This window comes from Anopheles stephensi, chromosome 2 (genome assembly GCF_013141755.1).
Source record: "Anopheles stephensi strain Indian chromosome 2, UCI_ANSTEP_V1.0, whole genome shotgun sequence".
In the NCBI taxonomy this organism is placed as follows: domain Eukaryota; kingdom Metazoa; phylum Arthropoda; class Insecta; order Diptera; family Culicidae; genus Anopheles; species Anopheles stephensi.
The window spans coordinates 90,091,413-90,113,691 of NC_050202.1; the positions used below are offsets into that span (position 1 = coordinate 90,091,413).

Here is a 22,279-nt window from a genome sequence, read left to right on the forward strand (position 1 = left end):
CCATTTCGTGTTTCGCTAACGGGGCTACCTCGTCCGAGGTGCTTAAATTAGATCCATCTTTCGCCTGCTGTCCTTCCACGATGGCGTACATGCGAGTGCGTACGGCTCTCCATTAAATCCCGGTAGCCCTAGGAGGACGGTGCATTCGCACACAGGGTGGTCAGTGACCGGGAGCCATTCCACGCCAAAATGGAGGGTGAAGCGCGAAATGCGAAAATGCGTCCCTCACGTGCGCTGGAGATGACGCATGGCGGATCGGGACAATATTACGGCAAAAAAACTCCACATAACAGAGCGTGAAAAATTCACCCCGAAGAAGCAGAACTCTCGGCCGGCGGAGATGAATGTACTAATAAAAACGTCACCCTCGTCGTGTTCGCTTGCCGCCAGCCTCCAGACCAGACAACAATTGGGGAAGGTGTCGGTAGCTGTGTTGGGCACAATTTTCGCGACCCGCTCGCTGATCCCAACACGCTTGCCGCTTGCGTTCGTTACGGGGCGGCGTAATTCGATCACTTGATCACATCGCACACGGTACGCGAGGCCCGCGAAGGCAGAAAGGCAACCGCCACTAACGATGCACTTTGCGCCGACCGACTTCTGGTCAACTTGGGGCACGGGAAGCTTTCCGAACGAGATGATGAAGCACATAATACGATAATTGGCCGCCGGTCGGAGAAACCGTAATTGAAATGAATCTACCGCACCGGTCTCAACCTCCTCCCGGGTGGCGGGAGAAGAAATTCATTCGACCTGCCGATCGGTTACGCAGCTCTGTCTCCGTCCTCAGTGATTGGGGAAGAGGCTACAGTGAAGAGTGCTGCATTTAGTGAGGCCTCTTCCGCTGGTAAATTATGGACTAAATGCACTAAATTCAGCAGCAAAACGAGCGGTACCGTACTGTTTGGTTGGGGCTCTGCCGTTGCCTTAATTCGCTCGACCGGAAGTGGCAGCAGAAGAGGCGCCGCCGGTCCGGACCGGCGTTGTGATCTATGGGCGATCGTGAACGTGTTCGTTAGGTTTAATTTTAGGTAGCCTCAATTTTTGATCCTCGTTCTTTAATTATGGTGCAAAAATCGGTGGAGCAGGCTTCAAGGGAAAATATTTTCGCTCATCAGCTCTGCGATCACGTTAATAGACGATCTTCAGTCAACCAACAGATTCGTTACGTTTAAACGTCAGAAGAAAGCGTTGGCTTGGAAGAAAGATTATCAGATCATTCGCATCTCGCTAGCCTCTTTTCCACCGCCGAGGAAGAAAGGTGTACAGCAAGCGTGTGATGATGGGTCCAAAAGCGTGCCTGAAGAAGTCCACCGTCATCAGCTGCAGAATGGACGTCGAACGACTCACACCTCGTGTTTTGTTTTGCCCGGAGGGCCTAGAAATGCTAACAATAAGTAGTTATATTATGACACTATGATTTGTTTCATCGCGATAAGTGAGGCCTAACGAAGGAAGTTCTGGACGGTTGTGTGTGACGTGACGTTCATCCTTAATGAAGATGATAGAATCTTTATGTGCTTTCTTTGAATGCGCTAGAGTTCTGGGAACTCTGCGTTGATCGGTGTTTCTTGTGCTGCTGATCAACATCGTATGCTGATTCTGTATCTCTTAAACCTCCCTTGGTGGTTCAGGTTCATTGACATGCGTTCAGGAAAAAAAAACAACACACCCATTGAGGCCATTGACTGATCTACAGCTGGATTAAGATAGTGCAAGATCACCTTCTGCCCTGCTTTTAGAAACGCACGGCGCAGAAGGAAACCTGAGCGTGACATTTTTGCCTGAGCTCACATTTTACGTCACATGATCCGGAATTTATGCGCTCGCACTCGCTCGCACCGACTCCAATTTCATCCTGCAGATCACTTTGGTACGGGGCACACATGAAAGGGTAAATGGTGACTCAATTAGAGCGCATAAGCAACACGGTTCCGAGCCCTAAATACCACACACTGCACTAGGCACCGTAACACGCTGTGACAAAGTAGGCAGCAAAACAATTAACAATAACCAAATTAAGGATCCAGTACGCTTGTTGGCGATCTGGGGAAGAGTGGACGCATTCTTGCCTTGTTCGAATGTCACGAGTATCACCACCAAGAACAAGACACCACCAAACAAACCGAGCAACTTTGCGGTACGTCTCTCGCTCTTGCTAGAATCAGAGTGCCGTGTTTGCGAAACTGAAGGCGAAAGCGAAAGTACCCCACACGCTGGACATTGTTACCATTCGTTTCGCATCGTTTTCGCTACATGTGCGCCACGCCACCAACAATTAGAGCCAATTGTGACGGGGAAGCTAATGGTGGTGACTTATTCACGGCGTAGGTCGTACAGCCCGGTTACAGCTGGACATCACGCCCACGGATTACTGCGGCTAAGGAATGGCACATTCTAGACGTGGTTAGGTGTGTACCAGATTCGGCTCAGGTCAGCTCGACTGTGGCTGAATGACACAGTCGAGTGGAGAATGAATGGTCCTGCGAAGAAGTGATTTTCGCAGTCGAGAGGAGATTAACATCACAAGCATAAGCGATTCGAAAGGGTCTCTAAATGTCTCGCGCAAACCCACTGTAGAATGCAAATTTGGACGCTAAATTTAGATCCAAATCTAGTGATACACATGCTTGTTACACGAAAGCGCCGAGCGCAGAAGCTTTAAGTCCCACTCAAAAGTCAGCCCAAGAATGTTGCTCCTTGAAAGCTTCCCCAAAGAAACGACCAAGCAAAGCAGATTGAGATAGCGCACGTTCCAGTCGAATTAATTTTCGCTTTCGAGCGTATTCTGTAACTACCGACGCGCCTGAGCTCCCGCCCCGGAAGGCAAGGTGTAAGCGCTGAAATATGTAAGACAATTCCAGGGTTGGCAAAAAGAATGCCCCGTAGTGTACGGGGACGACAGCAGTAAGGCACACCGGAGCAAAACTGTTTCATCTTTCATCAACCTCCGCTCCGGCTGCTCTGTCACCGTCCTTGGCATTCGGTTCGGGGCGGAGTTTGTCAAGCCAAGCGGGAGCGCCATCCTTCCGAAAAGGGCATAGAATTTCTTCCACACCTTTCGGGGTGGGATGAAGCGCGGTGAAGCGAATTTTTGGAACGTTCCGGCGAAAAAAGATGCCACGTGATTGTATAATTATAAGGTTCGCTCGTTGAGCAACAATGTTGACAACCGTTCACCTAGATTGTGATAAAGTTCTCCGATGGGTGGACATTTTTGACAGTAGTTATCAAACTGCTCGGACAAAGTTTAAGATATTTGTGAGAGTGACATATTAAAGTACACATTCTTCGGGCTGTCGGGTGTCAGAATTCCGCGAAGTATCGTAGCGCGAAGCTCACGCCGGGGACTGGAGTTTTGGCATGTTTGTGTCCCAAAACCACGTCGTCCCCCGTCGCTGAACTGTAGCTAATGCTGCTCAAATCAGTGATGCGTTTTAGTTTAATGATATTGTCACCTCTTAGACCACGCGCCCAGTCCACCGGGCAGCAGCTGCACCGTAGGGCGACTTGTAGCAAAGCTGTCAACAATTATACCGGGCAGCTTACCGGGAGCGAGCATCGGTGTACAGCATCCCGGGCATCGTCCATCGCCATAGCAACGCGGATTCTGCAGCACGGAACGAGCGTTATCCACCTTCGCAACCAGCCAGCTGCAGCAGCAGTGTGAGAGGACGAAGCAGGCGGCGTTGTTATGTTACCGTTGTTGTCATTCGAGTGAAAGGAGATCGACGATAATTGCCAACTTGTTTGGTTACCTCGATATTTACTCCCGGGAGGACTCTCCATCCTCCTCAGCCTTCTTTATCAGGCTGCTTTTTACTAGATTTGTTCCACTTTTTCGGCGGGTGAACGGTGAATGTGTACTCCATTTGCCTTCGAGCGGCAAGAACTCGCCAGGAATGAGGGTTCTTCTGGCATGCCCGCGGTGCGTCATCGTGGACGCGAAGAAATGAATGAGAGCGTAGAGCCGTTGTGAACTGCAGCGTATACCGTTAATGATGTGTCCCCGTGTGCGCGCGCGTGTGCGCTTCTTGCTGTCTCGCCGCCCGTTGATGATGGTGAGGTGTTGTGTTCGCCGAAGGTGTATGGAGATATACAGTCTCAGCCGGTCTTCACCCCGGGAGCACGAGAGCACGAGCAACGGCCGGATCGTAATCATTGATTGGATGGAAGTATCATGGGACACGCGAATGTGTTATTAGCGTGATTTGGGATCACACACTCTGCTTTCAGTTCTTTCTTCCTGTTCTGGCCTGTTCACACCGATCGAATCGCGTGTCGCCCCCTGTTGGGTGATAAGCACCGCGGCACCAATTTTTGCGCCATGCCAAGCATCAGGGATGCATGTTAAGCGGATTTTAAACGCCCGTTTGCCTATCGGAGTCTTCTTTCTCGCGCCGTCCAAACTGGGTGGATGTACTGTTTTGAAAGAATTCCGATACCGACTCCTTTTTCCACGATCGTTCTTTGAAGTTGCTTATGGAGTGGAGGGACAGTACAAATGCCTAATTAACGGGTGGAGAAGCATCTTTCCCTCTGGCCGATTGGCCCAACGGAACATGCGTCGCCATTAGGGCGCATTTAGTGTTTGAAGCAAGTGTTTAAAAGTTTCATAATCACACACAGCACACGGAAGGCGGATGCGAGCTGGGTCCAGCGCCATTATGGCATTTATGGCACTTCACTAGCACTTCATACATTCGTTAGGTCTTAATTTTGGGGCGTTTCAAGGTGCTTTTAATGGTGTGGCGAGGCGCTGACTACACTGCTTCTTCGAAAACTTCAATGAAACGCCACTTAGGACGGCCTTTTTGGAGGATGAACTTGAAACAAAATTGAGTTGGAGAGATATCCCTCGACGCAAGGAAAGAAAAAAGAAACCGGGCGATGCTCACCATTGCCACCCAGGAACTCGCACTGTCTGGAGGTATACGGACGCCTTGGCGTACACTTTGGTGAGCAGGCAAAAAAGATAGCCAATTTGGAGACGCACTGAATTAAGGGTTTAGTACACTGTCATTGTGGCTACTTTTGCTTACAGTACCGGGGTGCTACAGCCTTGTCTTGGGTGGCCCTGGACAACCTCGGCGCTGAATGGAGGTTGGTAGAGCATAAAAATAAATCAGGATATTATTACTTCGCCTCCAACGACCGAAAGCGACAGACCGTCCACTGTACGGTGCCAGGTACCAGGCGATGCAAAAAGAAGAAATCCACCTTAACGACCAGAGATTGTAATTGAAATAGTTGCCCCAAAAACTCTGTCCCTTGTGGTGGTGCGATGCTGGTGGGCGTTCACTTTGGATGGGCCGAGTCCTCACACACCGTGCCAGGTGCAGTCGGGTCCGATCAGGAAGCATCGTCGTTGTCGCCCGGCTGGTAGTTCAATCGCTGCGAATGACACCTTCAAGAGACCAGTCCACTTGAACATGAGCTGCATAAGGTACGCCGAGCCGAGTAGAACGCTTCCGTCAGGCTCAGGCCGGTCAGGCAAGAGGCGGCCAATAGTTTTCGAGCGCCACTCGAGGCGAACCGTTTTCGGAATGGAACAATGGCGCACAAGTGCTGAGATCGTTACTTCCCAAGGATCCCCCGGTGTTACCATGAACTCGGCTCAAGAGGGAAGTCTAAATTTCCTGTCCACCCCGTTCAAATCTTACCCAGGAAAGCGCAAGTGAAGGAAAAGCCGCAGACACCGTTTGCTTTGAAATCGGAGAACGACACTCCTGGTACGCCTCGTCGTCGGGCCAATAGCAGCAGGAGCCGATGTTGATAATTTATTTCAATTACTCTTCACGCTTTTTCCCACTGTTCGATGTGCATCCCCGGTACGTTGATCGTGGCAAAATCGTGGGGTCCGCGACAATCACAACGGTCGGTATCGATGTGCTGGCATCGGAATTGAATCATCGCATCGGTACTCCCTGTTTTTTTGTTCGACTCGACTCCATCTCGATGCTCCCAGGAAGATAAACTACGAGCGATTGAAGGTCCCATGATTGAAAGCACCCCGAACCGTACGGAGGCAAAACTCCAGACCGGAGAGTCCTTTTCCGGTAATTGCTGTATGATATCGTTCATTTGAAGTCGTTGACAGCGCTTTGCAGTGATAGCTGTCCGATGACACACCACGGCCCTTGCTAGCCTCGGTGGCGTCGACAAGGTGCCGTTTCCGACGGCGGCTAAGTTATGAGCCGCATCAGGTGTGTGTGTGTGTGACGGTGAGGCAGAGCCGTGTGACGACATCATCAGCTCATAAGCTAGCGGCACGAACTCGTTATTGGTGAGCGCGCTCGCTGTCTTCTGGGGTTCGCCGGGCAGCCGTACGTGCAGATGCTTGCCAAGATTATTATTGCGGGGAAATGGAGCACAAAATCTTGCAGATGCAATCCCGCTACGACACGATTGTGGGAAGTAGTAATTGCCGGTTCGGTGGGGCGCCCGATGCGCAAGACATTGTTTTATTTCTGGGCTGATTAAAATGGTGGTGCTTCGAGTTGGAGGTGCCTTCGACGAGGAATGTTTCGAATGTACCGTCTGACGTAACTCGCTTCCGTGAGCATACGGGCTTACTTAATCGTTCCTTGAACAATTTTAATATACATAAAAGCACCATAATGCTAGCGATTGGGTTAGAGCGCATGTTCGTCGTGTTATTTTTTGGCTGTGAATAATTTGATGAACCCGGATCTTTCCCACCCCAGCCCAGCAACCATCTCATCCAGTTTAACTTCACATCCACAATTATTGCACCTTTCCGCGGCCACATGTTAGCGTGGCCACGTCAATCTACGCTTCTCGCCTAATAACTCCAGAAGCTGCCATTCCGATCGAACACAACCACTAACAACCTCCGGACGAGGGAAAATCCGTGTTGCAGAAGCGGAGATGATAATAAGTCCGCTTTTGGTTCTACAAACTCCAACTGACATCGGCTCCTCTCTCTCTCTCTTCCCATTTCTCGTTACAGCGAAGCGCGGGATAATTGTGTGCGAGACTTCAGACTTAATCGGCAGCAAACAATAACTGGCCTGGCATGGCGCATTCCGGTGTGTAATTTATCAAGACTCCGAACCCCCAACCAATCAATCAATCAATCAAACAAGACGATCGTTTGATAGGTCGCTCGGGGATCGGGATCATACCTCCGGATGGGTTGGCGAAGGTGATAAATCTGGTGCACCCGCCCCGTCGATGCTGCTGCTGGTGGTGATCTCCCGCCCCGTACCAGGGAACGCCTTGACCTGTGCGAGAGGTGTCCATTGCGCGCGCTAAATACTCTCGCGCGGCTGATGTCGAAGTGCAAAAATAACAGACTAAAATAAAATAAATAAAAATCAAGTGCGGAATAGAAGGTCGGGAAACCTTTACCAGTGAAAAAAAAACCCCAGCCGAAGAAAAAAAAACAGTGAGATGCGGTGTGAGCAATGGCTGTCAAGAACCTTGACCGTTGATACCTCGCATAGCTACGCTGGAAGTGAGACAAGTGCTCTGCCGCTACCTACAAGAATGTTGGCCTACGGAAGATATACATTTTTGACGTTCGCAGAGTGATGGAGTGATGAGTTCAGTGCGTGTACCGAATCTGTTCGAGTGGATTGTGCGTGGTGGTAAGCGATGAGTTCAAAGTGTTTCTCCCATCCCTGTGGAGGTAGTGTCTAGAGTAGTGTGGAGTACGAACTCGAGAACTCCAGGCTAAATCAAACAGCCCCAAACGAAGGCGGCTCAACAGAGTGATCAGAGTGCAAGGGTGGTGGTGTTTATCTTCGAAAACAGGACATCGGAACAACCGAGCAAAATGTACTGCCTTTGCCGTTCGTCGAAAACCATCACGGTGCGGATCGTGCTGCTGGACGAGACGGATTTTCTTCACGAACTGCAGGTAAGGCTTGGGTGTCATTAATTTCTTCGCCCCCGGAAGTCAGATAATTCCTAGCAAACGCCTGGCCAACACAAGCCGGCCCATGCCTTAAGACGGATGGAAAATTGAATGGAAATTGAGCTCGTTAACAATCGGCACCTGTGCCGATCGTGCGCATACCCTCGTGCGCCTGTTCTCGCCAGCCTTGGTGCAAAAGTCACATCGAAAGACATCGGCTACGAAACCGTAATCGGCCGTGCGCCATCTTTGTTGTTTCCGCAGAAACCCCCGGCACGACGCCCACTGGTGAGGTGCACCTGCGGCGCACGGATGAGATGAAATTTATTCGAATTGAAAATCAAATTTATTCAATTCCATACAATAGTTATATTATCGCCTCATTGTTCTAGCCTCAAGACGGTGGTCACCGGCGAACCGCCACCTTCGGGATATGGTACGCTGGGGATTTGTTCTCCAACCCAAGCCATGCGATGGGGTTTTGCGCTTGAGGTTTGATCGTAATTTTCCTGCTCCTTGTTGGCAGAGGACCGGTGGCCTGCCTTTCAGCGTTATGGCTTCGGTTAGGAATTCTTTCCGACCGAGCGAGCGAATGCCGGGTGGAATGAATAATCCCTGGCTACTCTAGCTGCCGCGGTGACCAGCAACGCGTTAAGCCTGTGGTACGGAATCTTGAATTCAATTGTAGAACTTGCTATCCGAGCGAGATTGGCCGGTACGATATAAGAAGGTAAAAACGGGCTTACGCCTCGGAATATCAAAAGAATGATTAGAATATCTTAAGCAGCAGTGTTTTGTCAAACTTTTCCAAAAGAAAAAAAGGTTTAGAACTGGGAGCATTGATATATTAATATTTTATAGCACGTTTTAAGCTCCTTTTGCTAAGAAAATTATCTTAAATGAGATTATTGTTGCCTGACACTGTATTGTAAGTCAACAAACGGTGCAGCTATGAACAATTCGAGTCATTCTTACTTTAAGGACTTTTTCTACAAATTACGTGATCGGTTTACTGGTTAGCGCTATTTAAAGGCTGCTATAATATTGCTCCACCATTTGCAGAGCTTCTTCTACCAGCCGATAACAATTGCGCACCGCGTAAAACTCATTATTTTCGAACGTTGTACCTTAGGTTTTTTTATCGCCCCAGCACACACCCATCGAAGCAAAATGCCAATTAAAACCAAATCGTTTCTTAAGGCACCGGTGCTCAGAGTCCTTGAGAACACAGTGAACCTTGCCGAGAGGGAATCACATTTCACCTCGATAAGCCACTGCGAAAGGCGAGCGAGCAATTTACAATTGTAAAATAAAACCTGTGTGTCCTCTCTAAGGCGCTTTGTCCCGCTTGTCCCGGGGCTATTTTCCTGTCGATGGCGATGGCTTATCGACGCTCGGAAGCTCCGAAGCATGGCTGCAAGCGACCCCAGGACGACGTGTAGGAGAGTGAAAATTATGTGCGCTAAATTCTGACCCGAACCCGATCGGTTCGTTAACAAGCGGGACAGGGCCCGGAGCCAGTGCTCCGGACAAGGACCAGGACTTCTAGCCAAGTTTATTGGTGTCTGTGTGTGAGTCCTAGGGCGAGCGTAAACATTGGCGGTGAGAAAATTGCACCGTGAAATACGGTTCGGATGAGTGTTTTAAAATGCGATCGTTTCAGTTGGTTGTAACCGTCGGAGAATGCTAATTGTAAATCGTAAAGTTGTACAGGTCGTTATCGGTGAGCATGAAATGGAACCAATCTCGTTGTAGCGAGGATTCGTTTTTGCCCGCAAGCAGATGACTTGAAAGCTATGAAGAAACTTTCAATATTGAGCGAGTGTCTGTCAAAAGTTATGTTGTTTAAAAACCTGCTCCATCCCAATCATGCTATAAAGGGTCGGTTCCGGATAATAAACCGCCCCAGACATGGTATGCTGGTGCGCCTACTTCGAACCCTTCTCCGACGCCCTTTGTCAAACACGGACACGGAGATGCGGATAATCGTTTCACACCTCCCGCCGGATCGTGCAGCAGCACACAATTTACTGATTCATTAGTCCATCTGGAAAACAGAAACTCTTGGCGAGGGTTTTTCCAGAGATACATTCTTTGATTGTGTAGCCAGCTAGTAGGGAGGAACCTGGGAGAACTCTGGCATTAGAGCGGAGTATGTTCCTTGTGCCACTGTTCTTATTTATGTTTGGGCCAGTAAACCCACCGGGCCAGGGATTGTCTCCTAGATAGACTCACACACACACACACACACAACCTGCAGCAATTATAGACCTATTTCCTTTTCGAATGATGTGAAACTTTTACCGGAAAGGCCCGCATCGGCATCGGTTGTACGTCTTTAAGATGAATGGTCCCAGAAGGGATGTGGGCCGAAAAAACGGGCGTCGTTTGTTCTCACTCAATGCAAAATAAGCCCGAGCTACCAAAAAAATGTGGGGGAAGGGGGATGAATTATTAAGACCTTTGCTGCTCCAATAACTCACCAGTTTTATGGAGTTTTACCAGAGTTAATGTGTTTTGTCGCTGGGTGCGATGAAAGCTTCAAGTTCGATTTCACGCTCCAATTCGGACGGGCACTGTCTTGACGATTGTAAACTAGCTGGGTTGTTCTTATCAGGAGGCAGAGAAGACATTTGCAATATTTTCACCAAAATTTACTTATATTATATTCATTAATCTAGATGCAGATTGTGCCGAACACAACAATCTCATAAAAAAGGGCAACTAATCGCTTAATCAGATCTGCTAGAAATGAGAAGCGGGCAAAACGACGCTTAAACAGCACGTACACAAGTGAACATGTGCCAAGCCAACTGTTTCCCACCATACACCCATAAAGTAGCGTTGCTCTCTGGGCTTACGTAGTGTTCCAGTTAGGTTCTTAGCAAGTCGGCTAATTAACTGCTGGATTATGGGTTTGGCATGTTATTTACCGCTGATGGAACTAAGAAGCGCACACAGAGCAGCACCTTTACCCCCTTAGCGAGACTAGCACCATGTGAAAACGAATGGTGCACGGGGAAGTTAAACACGAGCTTCCAGGCTACAGTAACGGTGGGATCTATCGACAGAAAAACAATGAAAAATCTCACTGCTTACTCCGGAAATAGGTCATCTTGCTACGACCAAACGAATGACAATGGTGGTTGGTGGAGCGTTTAACAGCAGCTCTCTTCTTATGTCGGTGAAGGTTATGAGCTATAAAATAAGAACAATATATAGGGCAAATGAAAGATGAATGCGATTAAAATTTTGTTTCGATGAGAATTAGAACAACGGATCTAAAGATGAGTAACTGTTCAAAATGTCATAAAATGGGCGGAACAATACAGTGGACTTGAAGATAGAGTAACGATTAGCAGATGGCTTAATTTCACCTCAACCGCTTGTGAAGGGTTTCTCACCATCGAATTACGCTAGTTTTTAAATATTTTTCCTCCAAACTTTAATATATCCAGGTTAGCTAATAAGGCCATTCTAATGACGTGTCTTCTTCCTCATCCTTCCGTAGTTCCGATCCTAGCATATCGAACTTCAAATTCTAGTTATACAAATTTTGAATATTTGGAGTGAACCTGGCAAGTTTGTATGAACACCAATCCCACCCGGATCATCTCTCCATACACAAGATTGACTATCCAGAACCAAGTCCCAGGAAGCCAGAAATGGCAAGACCTTTCGAGGTTGTAGTGCCAAAGAAGAGGAAGAAAGCCTTTGATGCATCATGGTCTATGTCAAACGGGTATTATTTTTTAGATTTAAAGGGCTGCTATTAAACACTATGAACAAAGTTCTTCAAAATAGTTTATAGGGTCAAAACCTAGTGACTTGAGTTTCGGGCATCATCTCAAGGACCGTGGTCTAATAAGTAACCTAGAAGTGAAGTACAGCAGAACAAAACGCTTTCCAGTAATCTATCAATGCACTCCCGTTATCTGGAAATTGTGGATTCTCTGTGGAAAGCTTAAAAACAATCAATAAACGAGCTTAATGTACCTCTTCCTTCACCTTCAACGATGAACAACATCAGCTCTAGTTAACCATTACGCGATGCTCGAAACCGGTATATTGTTTGCGCTTCAGCCAACAAGAAGGTTCCAGGTTTCCAATCACATACACTTTCTACGATATAATTAACTACTTCATACACACACACACACACACAGACAAGACGTGCGTAAGTGTGCTCCGATTGTGCTATATGCCGGAAAAGTGAGAGGACACCCCCCCCCCCCCCCTCCCCCTCTCTCTCTCCCTCGGACAAGGCACCTTATATGGCAGCAGATAGTATGTGCAACTGCATTCCGCACCACTGCACACACCATATGCACGCACTGTCTGGTTGGATGGTTCCAGCTGGTCCAAAGAAATCGTAATCGCATTTGGGGTGAAAACGGCACGTCAAGTGAAGACACTCCTCGGCGCGATCATCCCCGGTTTTTCATTTGCCGACCACTCCCCGATCCAATTAGCTCGATCGTTATCGGTGTCGGTAAGTAGCGATCGGGAGCTCCGATCTGTACCCGTGCGAGCGCACATTTAATGTTTCATCGCATTTGATTTTCCCTTTTCACAAATTAGGCCCGTCGCCGTTTGAAAAAATGAAAACGAACGGTTGCGGATATAAATCAGTTTTCCACCATATTCCAACGTCAACTTGTGTGATAAACGAAGCGCGATCTGCTGCCAAATGGGGCAGCCGGAGACAAGTGGCTTACCGCACTTGTTGTTGGGCGTACTGCTGCACAGCATAATCAATATACGGGGGCTCAGATTCCCCCAAAAAGTTAATTATGCACGTACCGAAAGGGGCTTCAAGTGCTAGCAACGGCCCATCGAGTCCGGTCAGTCCAATTGGAAATTATCGCCATCGTTTACCGATGAACCGTTTTATTATAGGCTTCACTGGACTGGCCCTTGTTCTCGAGTGGGTTGCAGCTTTAAGTAGAGAGCTTTTCATACTGATTTCACCTCCATCATGGATTCCAAATCCCTCACCGCTGGAGCCAAATAAATAGTTTGATGTTCAATAATTGCATCGCGAAAATCGCAGCGCCCGCTTTGTGGACCGGCCGGACAGGAACAATACGGATATCGGAGGGCGATACGGAATCGCGAGCGGTAAACATTATTTTAAAAATCATTACCTCGTTTATAATGCAAATTTAATTTTTGAACCGTTTGGGAGAAGGTGCGTGACTGATGATGCTCCACCACCGCAAATGGGATATGCACTAAATTGCATTTGGCGAACGATGGTCAAGTGTTGGCGGTTCTGTGGTCAGCGTGGTCGCCTTATTTGGGTGTTGGACGCTGCGGTTGATTTTATTTGATGAGCTGGCCGGCTTTTGATCGCCATCGGTTTGTGATGCAAATAATTAAATCATATTTACCCTAGCTTTGGACGACCACGCGCGCGTGTGTGTGTGTGTTAGAGCAATATTTAACGTTCAAAGAGCGTGTTCCGTGTTTAATGACGCGAATTGAACGATCCACCGCTAGAATAGCTCCATTAGTCCTCGTTGGCACCGGCCTCGAAATAGATCGTCCGTCCGGGGTTAGTGTCATTGGAGTCGTGATCAAATCAGCTCACAACAAAACCGCGCGCGACCAGTCCGGTAAGGAATTTGAATATTTTATCGTGCCCTCCTTTCGACCTTCACTCATCAATCAATGCGTCGGTGCGCCGCGAGCCTTGCGCTCTACAAAACAGCATCTTATAAATCGGAATAAGTCATCCGTCGGCCAGAGGCCCGGCCCGGTGGTACGTTAACCCGTTTGCCTTTTTCTTCTGTGCTTGCTCCCTCTCCACGAGCGTTTTCTTGTTTTGTTTTGTTTTGGTTGGTCGCTCCATTCTATTCCCATTCTCCGTTCGATCTTGTGCCTCGAGCCGAACTACCCGGTTGATGGGTGGAGGTCGAGTAGCATCTCACCCCCATCACAGACACAGGTTTTCGACCGCCTCTCGGAATGCTTCAGCATCATTCAACCCTGCCGGATTTGTTTCGGGCCTGAAATCGAACTGCGCCAAAAGAGGTTCCAAAGGTAATCGATTCTTCTTTCCGGGCGGTGAAACAAACCTGAGAGAGGAAAAAAAGATGCTTCGGGCCCGATAGTGGAGTCAGCATCCGAGATCGATGACCAGTAGGTGGAGGGAGCATGGAGTAGGGAAGAGAGGGAGAGAAACGGCAAGCGGATTGAAGTATATTGAAGTTAAATATAAAGCTAGCTCTACTATAGAGAGCTCTGGAATCGATTGTTACGAACCGCATTCGCAAAATCGAATGCCTCGAGCGGTTGGTGAAATATAAAATGTTCATCAACGAGATAGGGATGAATGTTTCGGCGCGATAGTATTGTAGTTTTATGTCCAACCACCAACCAGCCAACCAGGTGAGCTCGATCACAATGGAGCTTCTGCGTTGGAGTCCGGCAGCTTCGGCTAGGAACGAAATTGCACTTTTTTTTGTACCGAACTTCAACTTCAAGGTCTTCTAATGTACTATTCACGTCAACGCAAAACAAATAGGTTACAGAGCGAAAAAAAAAACCACAGCTTCCCTTAAACCCGTTGCAAAAACTCCCTATCAATCACTTCCCAGAAGCAGAAGCGACTGGGACCTCTGCTCAGCAGCTCAAAATCTAACCTCTCTCTCTCTCTGTAAAAGCGAGCCTTTTTTCGCCTTTATTTTGCTTTAACCGACATAAAACTACCCATTTGCAGAGGTGTGCTTATTTGCGTACATTAAGATAAACGCCATCGCCCAAAACCATCACCTTTGTTGTCAGGGTCGTTTTAGTTGGTGGTGGCTGCTTTCTGACTTGCACTTTTCTTTGCGTGGTTTATAGCCACACTTTGCTGCTTCTTGTTTTTGTTTGGTGGTCCCATCGTCTGTTGACTGTAAGCCGCGTTTTTCGAATCTTTCTTTGTCGCTTTTGTTTGTTTTTATTGCTTTTAGAGGATGGTGTGTGTGTGAGAGTGAGGTTTTTTTATTTCTTTTCCTACCTTGTAGCTTGCTCTAATCGTATATAATCGCGTGTGCACCCATAATAGTAATGGTGAATCTTACTTTCATGAGACGCGTTGTGACGCTTTTAAGGAAGGACGCTTTTTGATGCCTTTTTGGTGGCAAGAGAATGTCATGTTGTCGTGTCATCTGCCAGAAAGAAGCATCGCTAAAAAGCAATAGGTGTTGATGGGCCACTCGTAAGACGGCTAATTTATGTCAATTTTTTTTTTGTTTACAAAGAGCAGCTCGATGGGCCGTTTTGCTTAAAACTAGGTTAGAAAACCGAATTCAATTCACATGGGTATGGAGACATTTCCTTCTCCAATCCGTGAAAGGGCCCCTTATCCCGGAGTATCAATTATTTTACGTTAGTTTAAAATGTTACTATTTCAATTCGCTTCATTTTCGCCACCTTCGCCCTGATCACACACACGGATTATCCGTGCTATAAAATCCTTACGTACTACACTAGGCGGATTAAGGAGGCCCTTTGACACTTTGACGAGTTCCCTTTCTGGAGTTCGGGGAATTCCTTCTCAAGGCTCCCAGATCCTCATGAAAAACTATCCCACATTCCCTGTAAAGATCCTGGTCCCAAGCATCAGCCAAGTTTGCATAGACAATGATCCGCCCTAGTCTCCTGAAGTGCGAAAAGGTCCGCTGACATCATGAGCAAAATTAAGTAATTGCTCTTGATGACTCCGGATTAACCAAAGCTCTTAATTTACTCCGGAGCACTTAATTGCCCGGGAAAATAAATCCCTAGATATAAATTGCACTTGAAACTCATCAACTAGATTTGGGCAGTACAAATTAAATCATATAAAATAGATTTAACTCCGCAAATAAACAAAACAGCAACAGGTCCCACTACAAACCACAGTGTCCCATTCGGTGTGATATGATTTTCAATTTAAACTGATTAAATTGTGAGACCGAAAAATTTGATTCCATTTCACCAGTTCCCGTCACTGGCCGGCAAAGCCTTCAGCAAATGTCTAACAAACAATAAAAAAGATGCATTTAAACCCGCTCTAACAGTCGAATGCAAGCGCAATCAAATGCAATGCCTGCCTGCCAGTACTTCCACGGCGCCTAGTCTACCACGCTAAAAGCCAATAAAAAGGAAAGGCACAACAAAAGTTTACCATCCGGCCACCTCAATCAAGCCTCAGCGTACAGCGGAATGAAACAGCGCGCATAGGTCAAGCTCGTTATGTGTTTTTGTATCTGCCGTGCCTTCATGTTCATGGTTTGCAACTTTTATCGTTATTTTTATTTCCTCCGGACTCGACCGACCCAACTGGACGCGGAACAAGTTGCAATTGCACTGGCCAGCTCGCGCGAGTGTCACACACATACACAGACACACACGCTGACTCACACTAACCGAAAGGCTGAAGCTCTCTGCATGTCCTGTCAGTTGCATCTGCCGTTTGTACGTTGGCATCCCGCATCCGACATCGTGCGGCCAGATTCCGCAACACCGCTCCCAAAGTTCAAAGTGAAGTCTGTGACGCTATGGCACCGAGCACTGAGATATGTGAGTGTTTTAACATCGTCTTTCCATCCCGTACGTCCTATGCCCCCCCACCCCCCCCCCCCCCCCCCCCGGGTCCCGGTGGTGGTGGTGATGGTGGTCTAGAGTCTAGAGGTTCTACATCTTGCAGCTCGTGATGAGTGCCTTGTGACTGTGGTCTTGGGAAACTGGCCAAAAAATGGCCTTGGGTCAGGTTGGACGAATGTTTTCCGGCCGAGCTGGTATGTCCACCAGTGTTGCTGCTGGTGTGTACATCCTATATCGGAATGATGTTTCATCCGTGCCCTCCCATACTTTGCTTCCACCATTCGGTTGGTGTGAAGACAGTCCGGCAACTCCGGTGAACTCTCTTATTACGGCCATTGGCTGGTCCACACCACGGACCACAGAGTTCACCAGGGTTCCGATGCTGGGAAGATACCTCTGGCGCGAGATTGCTATCTCTGCCCGGCCTTTGCGGCATATCGGCGCCAGTCAGTTGTGAACCGCCGCAATCACGATGCAGCGAAACTATTCTCCGGAGCAGAGAAGAAAAAACGGACAAGAACACAATGCTAATTCATTGTTGCCATAGGTTTTCCCTACGCTCTCCATATCCTCGCCAACTTACACTCACAAAACGGGGAAAATAAAACCATCAACACTCACAGCATATCTCCGCCGACTTCTCGACTACCTTGCCGTGTGCCCGTGGTCTGTATGCTCTTGTTCCATATTCATGGTTGATAACGTTACCTCTGCTTAGTGTTGCTGTGGCTCCAGAGTACACCAGAGAGTGGGATTCGAGGTGCTTTTTGCCTCTTCTTCCTTTTTTTTTGTTTCATTAAATTTTCTTTCCCCACCCACACGAAGAACGACCCCGCTTGGGAAGATACCGGGCTGAAACAATAGGGCCAGGGCAAGATAAAGCCTAATGATTATTTAATTTCTTCCTCTGTTTATTGACTCGAGGCACTCCTTCTCGCTCTCTTAAAAGGTAAGGAACCTCGTAGGAGCGTCATCCTCCCAGCATGTGGAAAATTGCGAAGCTAAGTGTGGAAAGCGTTTTCCCCCACGCTCCGAGAATATATTGAATATAAACAATTTATCAAAACTTACCCGTGCATGAAAAGTGCCGATGATGGAATATATTCACGACTCGGTAAGCATCCTATCCAATTATTTCCGACCGCTCATCCTTCTTTTTTTTTGTCCGGACGAGCAGATCCTGCTCGTTGTATGCAGTATGCTAAAACGTTGCATATTTACTCTTCCCCCCTATTGTGCCGCCTATTGTATAGCACTGGGAGTGTTTGTGTGTTTTAGGAAAATGTGCTGCTGTTTGCTTAGGAAAGAATTATCCGCATTGATTCGGTTTCATTCGTGGAGGTGCGCAATACATGGTAATGTAAACATATCAACTCTTTCTGTAACTGTTTCTGAGTAGATTCTATTCCTAGATATTATTTGTAGGTGCTTGTGATCTTCCAAGATGAAATATTTCTGAATATATAGTACAAGCTTTACATAAATATTTTAGCAACATGCAAGTAGGATAAGATAGGAATTCGGTAGCACAATTGTGACATCTTGTGGCGGAAAATTTGAAATTTGACAGTCACGATGAGTAGCCGTCGTTGCTGATACGGAATATCCGGGCTATTCGAACAGCCGGGCATAAGTACATTCTGAAGGGCACGGATAAACGATCAAAGCAATAGATTTTATCAACACGATCCTTATCTAGCATCTTTTCCGTAAGAATCTCTCCCACAGAAAAGCATAATACAAATTAATTTGAATTTACGCATAACGACCGAATTGTTTCTCGATTAGATGTTCGATAGCGAAACGTTAATCATTATGACAAAACATGTCACATTCCCACAACAACTTCGCACGGCAGCAAAAGCCACGCCGCACCATTGTGTCCATCCCACAGTCTACACCGCGGGTGGTTACAACCGTCACACCAACCAGAAACCAGCACAGACAGTGGCAGTCTTCGGCGTGAATCAAACTATGCACCCTGGCACCTGGGCACACTGCTACCGTGGGATCGTTTGCCGCGAGTCTCGGGGATGCGCGTAGGAAGCAAATGACTCGTGTATACGTAGGAACAAAATGGGCAAATGGGAACATGCATCGTCCAGCCGATTGTGTAGCACGCGGCAGACGGTGATTTTGCTGCCGGTGCTGCTGCTGCTGCTGCTGCTGCTGCTGCTGTTGTTGTTGTTGTCAGCTTTGTTTTGTTCACCCTTCTTTTCATAAGCAATCATTAACAATTCAAAACAACTACATAAATTATATCGCAAAAATGACAAGCCGGGTTTCGGGAGATAGTGCAGGCCCATGGAGAGGTGAATAAATCGCGCCCGGCTGAAGCGATGGATGGTTGAGGGCATACCTGGGAAGTTTTTTTTTGCATTTCGGTTGTTGACATGCAAACACTCGTCCGGGAGCGGGACACGACATGCAAAGCCCTCGGTTTTACCGGTACGCAGGGATGTGACTCCATTAGCCTTGATTGTCTGGAATGAAATGCAGGTTTTTCCGTTCGGTACGGACCATTTACAACAGCCCTATCGCGGGTTGTGTTAGTGCCGAAAAAAAAACACGCAGAACAACACAAGCGGCATGCTGCAACCGGCAAACCCATACAGTTACACGAGGCATCCCTAGAGACTCTCACCCGGTCTCAGGTTAGATGGGTACCTTCTGTGCATCCATCGAGCGTAAAAGTGGTGAGCATCGGCGTAAGCAAACAGACAGTGCACGACGATGGGCGTCCTTTTTTTGCTAGATAAAAGCAACAACCACTTACATTTGCCGTGAGCCTAAAAGCTGCCCAAGAGCCGCTCAACTGGTGTAGCATAATGACATGAAAACATTTTCAAAAATTCAGCAAGCGCAAAAATTGCGGAAGTTGGTCGAGTATTTCTGTCGCTGGCCAGATAACGATAATGGGACTTTAGTTTACGGTTGGGTGTAGTTCACGAGCGTGGTGTTTTATTTGGAACACATGCCAACTAAGCCAGGTTAAGTGTGTACGACTGTTGGAGAGGTTCAATGCACTATTAAAGAGGGCTTAAACCGAGGCAACGCTCTAGAGATGATATTTTTCTTACAAAATTCACTCCATATGGATTTATGTATGTTGTCCTATGCTTCAGTGTACTTAAATTGCTTAAATTTATTTAAGTAGTTTTGAACGCCTAAAGGTATGCAAATATATGGTTCAGTATCCTATTAAGTGGAATTAAATTGAAGAACGATGAACCTGAAACTCAGCATTGCATACTTCCCGGCAAATGTACTCAATACCCAATGAAAGTTTTTCCAGGCTTCTTATGTGATCATCATCTGCTGTTGATTACATTGTATCTATTTTATCCGATACTCTGGACTAGCTATAACAAGCCAAGGAAACCAGAAATGACTGGCAAAGATCTCCCGAGGTTATAGGGCCAAGAAGAATAGGTAGCAAATAGCACACTTAAATACACCTCCTCCCCTGAAGTGATAGAAAGTCGAACTGGGAAATTCCTAACCCACAAGAATATCCAAATGAACCAACAACCAATTGCCCGATTAAAGTAGAAAAGAACCACTAACGAGCGTGCACATATTAGATTACTGAAAAATGGCTGCCCATTGCGCATGCTAAACTTCTGTGCAATTTATCAACCAAAAAGCTATCGGAACCGGTAACCCCTATCATGTATCCACCTGCAAATCGACATGAGCATTGCGGCTCAAGAATTGCGCTCACCAAGAACACCTCAGGACCTCCCGCCGACAGCACTTAATCCGTGTCGACCACGATCACAACACCAGCCACCAGCCGCCCATTTATTCCACCGGCGTGGAACCGAACTGCCCGCCCGGTTCAGCCTCGGGTTAACGAGGGAAAATAAATGGTACCACCCTTGCGGAGAACCACCGCAGCCAGGCTTCTTGGTCAATAATCGGGACGACGGCGAGTCGTAATAAAATGGTATAAACAGCGATAATAGCTGTCGATTATAAGCGATTTCGTATAACTTAATATCGGCAATTATCATTCGTAATTATGGTACAAACGCATGCATGTGTGTCCCCGGAACCGGATACGAAGCACGAGCGCCAGAACGCCATCGAATCGGACGGCATTTTCCCTTTTTGCTAGAATTTAGTCACACACAAGAACGAGCACCAACACACGCATGCACCGATGTGTAACGCAGGCCGTGTTGATTCAAAATGCAAAAGCGCAATTTAACGTGCTGTTGGCTGCAGGCTGCATATTAAACAAGACAAGAAGCGATTCTTCGCGCCCCGGCGACACCACCAGTAATCACGGCCACCACAATCATTGAATAAAGTTCGGTTAATGAGCTATAATTACGTCTCCGTGCAGCCTCTCGGTACCGAGGGACCGTACGTCTCGCAGGCTAGTTACATTCTCCCGACGTCTTGTTGCGTTAAGACGATGGATGACGTATTTGATGTGCTGCGGTTTTTCGGATTCTGCCAACCGTTTCTGGCGAGCGAACGCCGGGTTAATTGGGACGAAGTTGGGACGTTGGTTTGGAAACGTTGGTTCGGCGGGTGGGCTAGGCCACGGGCTGGGAAATTGATGGAGGAAAATCGCATTATTATTGATGGAAAATTGGTGTCGCTAGTGGAGTGTGGGATAATCATCATTAGCACGAAGGTGTTGCTCGAGTGTCAAAGTTCATTCGAGAAGAAGTGTTTAATTAAGTCTATACACACAATCGAGCCGTGTGGGTAGCAAGCATGCACCTGAGACGAGTTCCGGTAACTAATAGCGACCTAGTTAGCGGTTTTAATAGGTAAAACACGTGTCGGTTTGCGCCTAAATGTCGACTTTCTAAATCGCTTCTAAACGATAGCTCAGCACTGCTCACCGAACACTACACCGCCGTATAACGAGGCAGAATAAAGAGTGCTGACAGGCGCAAACCTTTCCCTTATTAGGATCGAGATTTCAGCAATGAATTCCACGAGCCCTTTTTCCCAGCGTGTGTATGACTCACGTCAGCGGCCGTACCGCAGGGCTAGGATATGGCCTTATCTAACGCCCGGACTACCATTTATAACCGTGCTGAATGTTGAAGGTCACGCGGATCGTCACAGTTCGCCGGGTTCTCGTTTGAAGTCCACCAACACGGTTCCAACCCGACGACTTCTCCGGGGTCGGACCGTGACTGTTGAGATGCAACGGAGATGACGGCGTTACGGGGTTTGACATGGGTTTTGTAGCTCAACTCTCACGATCCACCTTGACGCTGTTCGCCAGCGCGTCCCCCATGGCTCTGTGAAAGTGCACACGCTGGTGCGGCGAATGATTCCTCATGCAGCGAGGGCGATGGGCTTTGTTGCATTGCCGCCGCGAATGCCATTGCCGTGATGTCTTAATTATGGAATTGCACTCTAATACCTGTCCCTGCCTGCCGCCTGCTCTTCGGGGGCAGATTGGCAATGTGAGCCGCATTCGTATAGCTTCACGTAATTTCATGCTATTTAGTTTTTTTGCGCTCTGTTCTGTTCTATTTGTTCCCTTCCGTGTGGACTCATTCCTGGTGGGCTGTGGAGCAATGGGCATACAATGAAGGGAGCATGAGCTGAAGCATCCGAGCACACGTAAGGGCCACACGGAGACATGCAAATGAAGAATTGCATTTCGTTCCACCCCGGTCAACGCCTGGATTGCCCATTGAACTCCGTCCGTCACGTCAGTCCGTCAGCAACCGTCTCCTAGCTGCCCGCGTGAAGCTCGCGCTTTGTTCGCGAATCAATTGCTCCGGCACCTTCACGTGCAGGTCTCGCGGGTCGTTCCAGGTTTCCGGAAGGTACCGCATCCGG

The 22,279-nt window shown here is 47.7% G+C and overlaps 1 protein-coding gene across 4 annotated transcripts in view; it reads left to right on the plus strand.

Moving 5' to 3' along the window:
* The window catches only part of LOC118505150 (GATA zinc finger domain-containing protein 14), an 88,051-nt gene that overhangs the window by 22,550 nt on the left and 43,222 nt on the right, over positions 1-22,279 (plus strand). For all 4 annotated transcript variants that reach the window (XM_036040528.1, XM_036040531.1, XM_036040530.1 and 1 more), the window contains exon 2: positions 6,974-7,885. In XM_036040528.1, coding sequence (XP_035896421.1) covers positions 7,802-7,885 — 84 coding nt within the window. In that variant the 5' untranslated portion in view covers positions 6,974-7,801. The remainder of the gene's footprint in view (positions 1-6,973; positions 7,886-22,279) is intronic.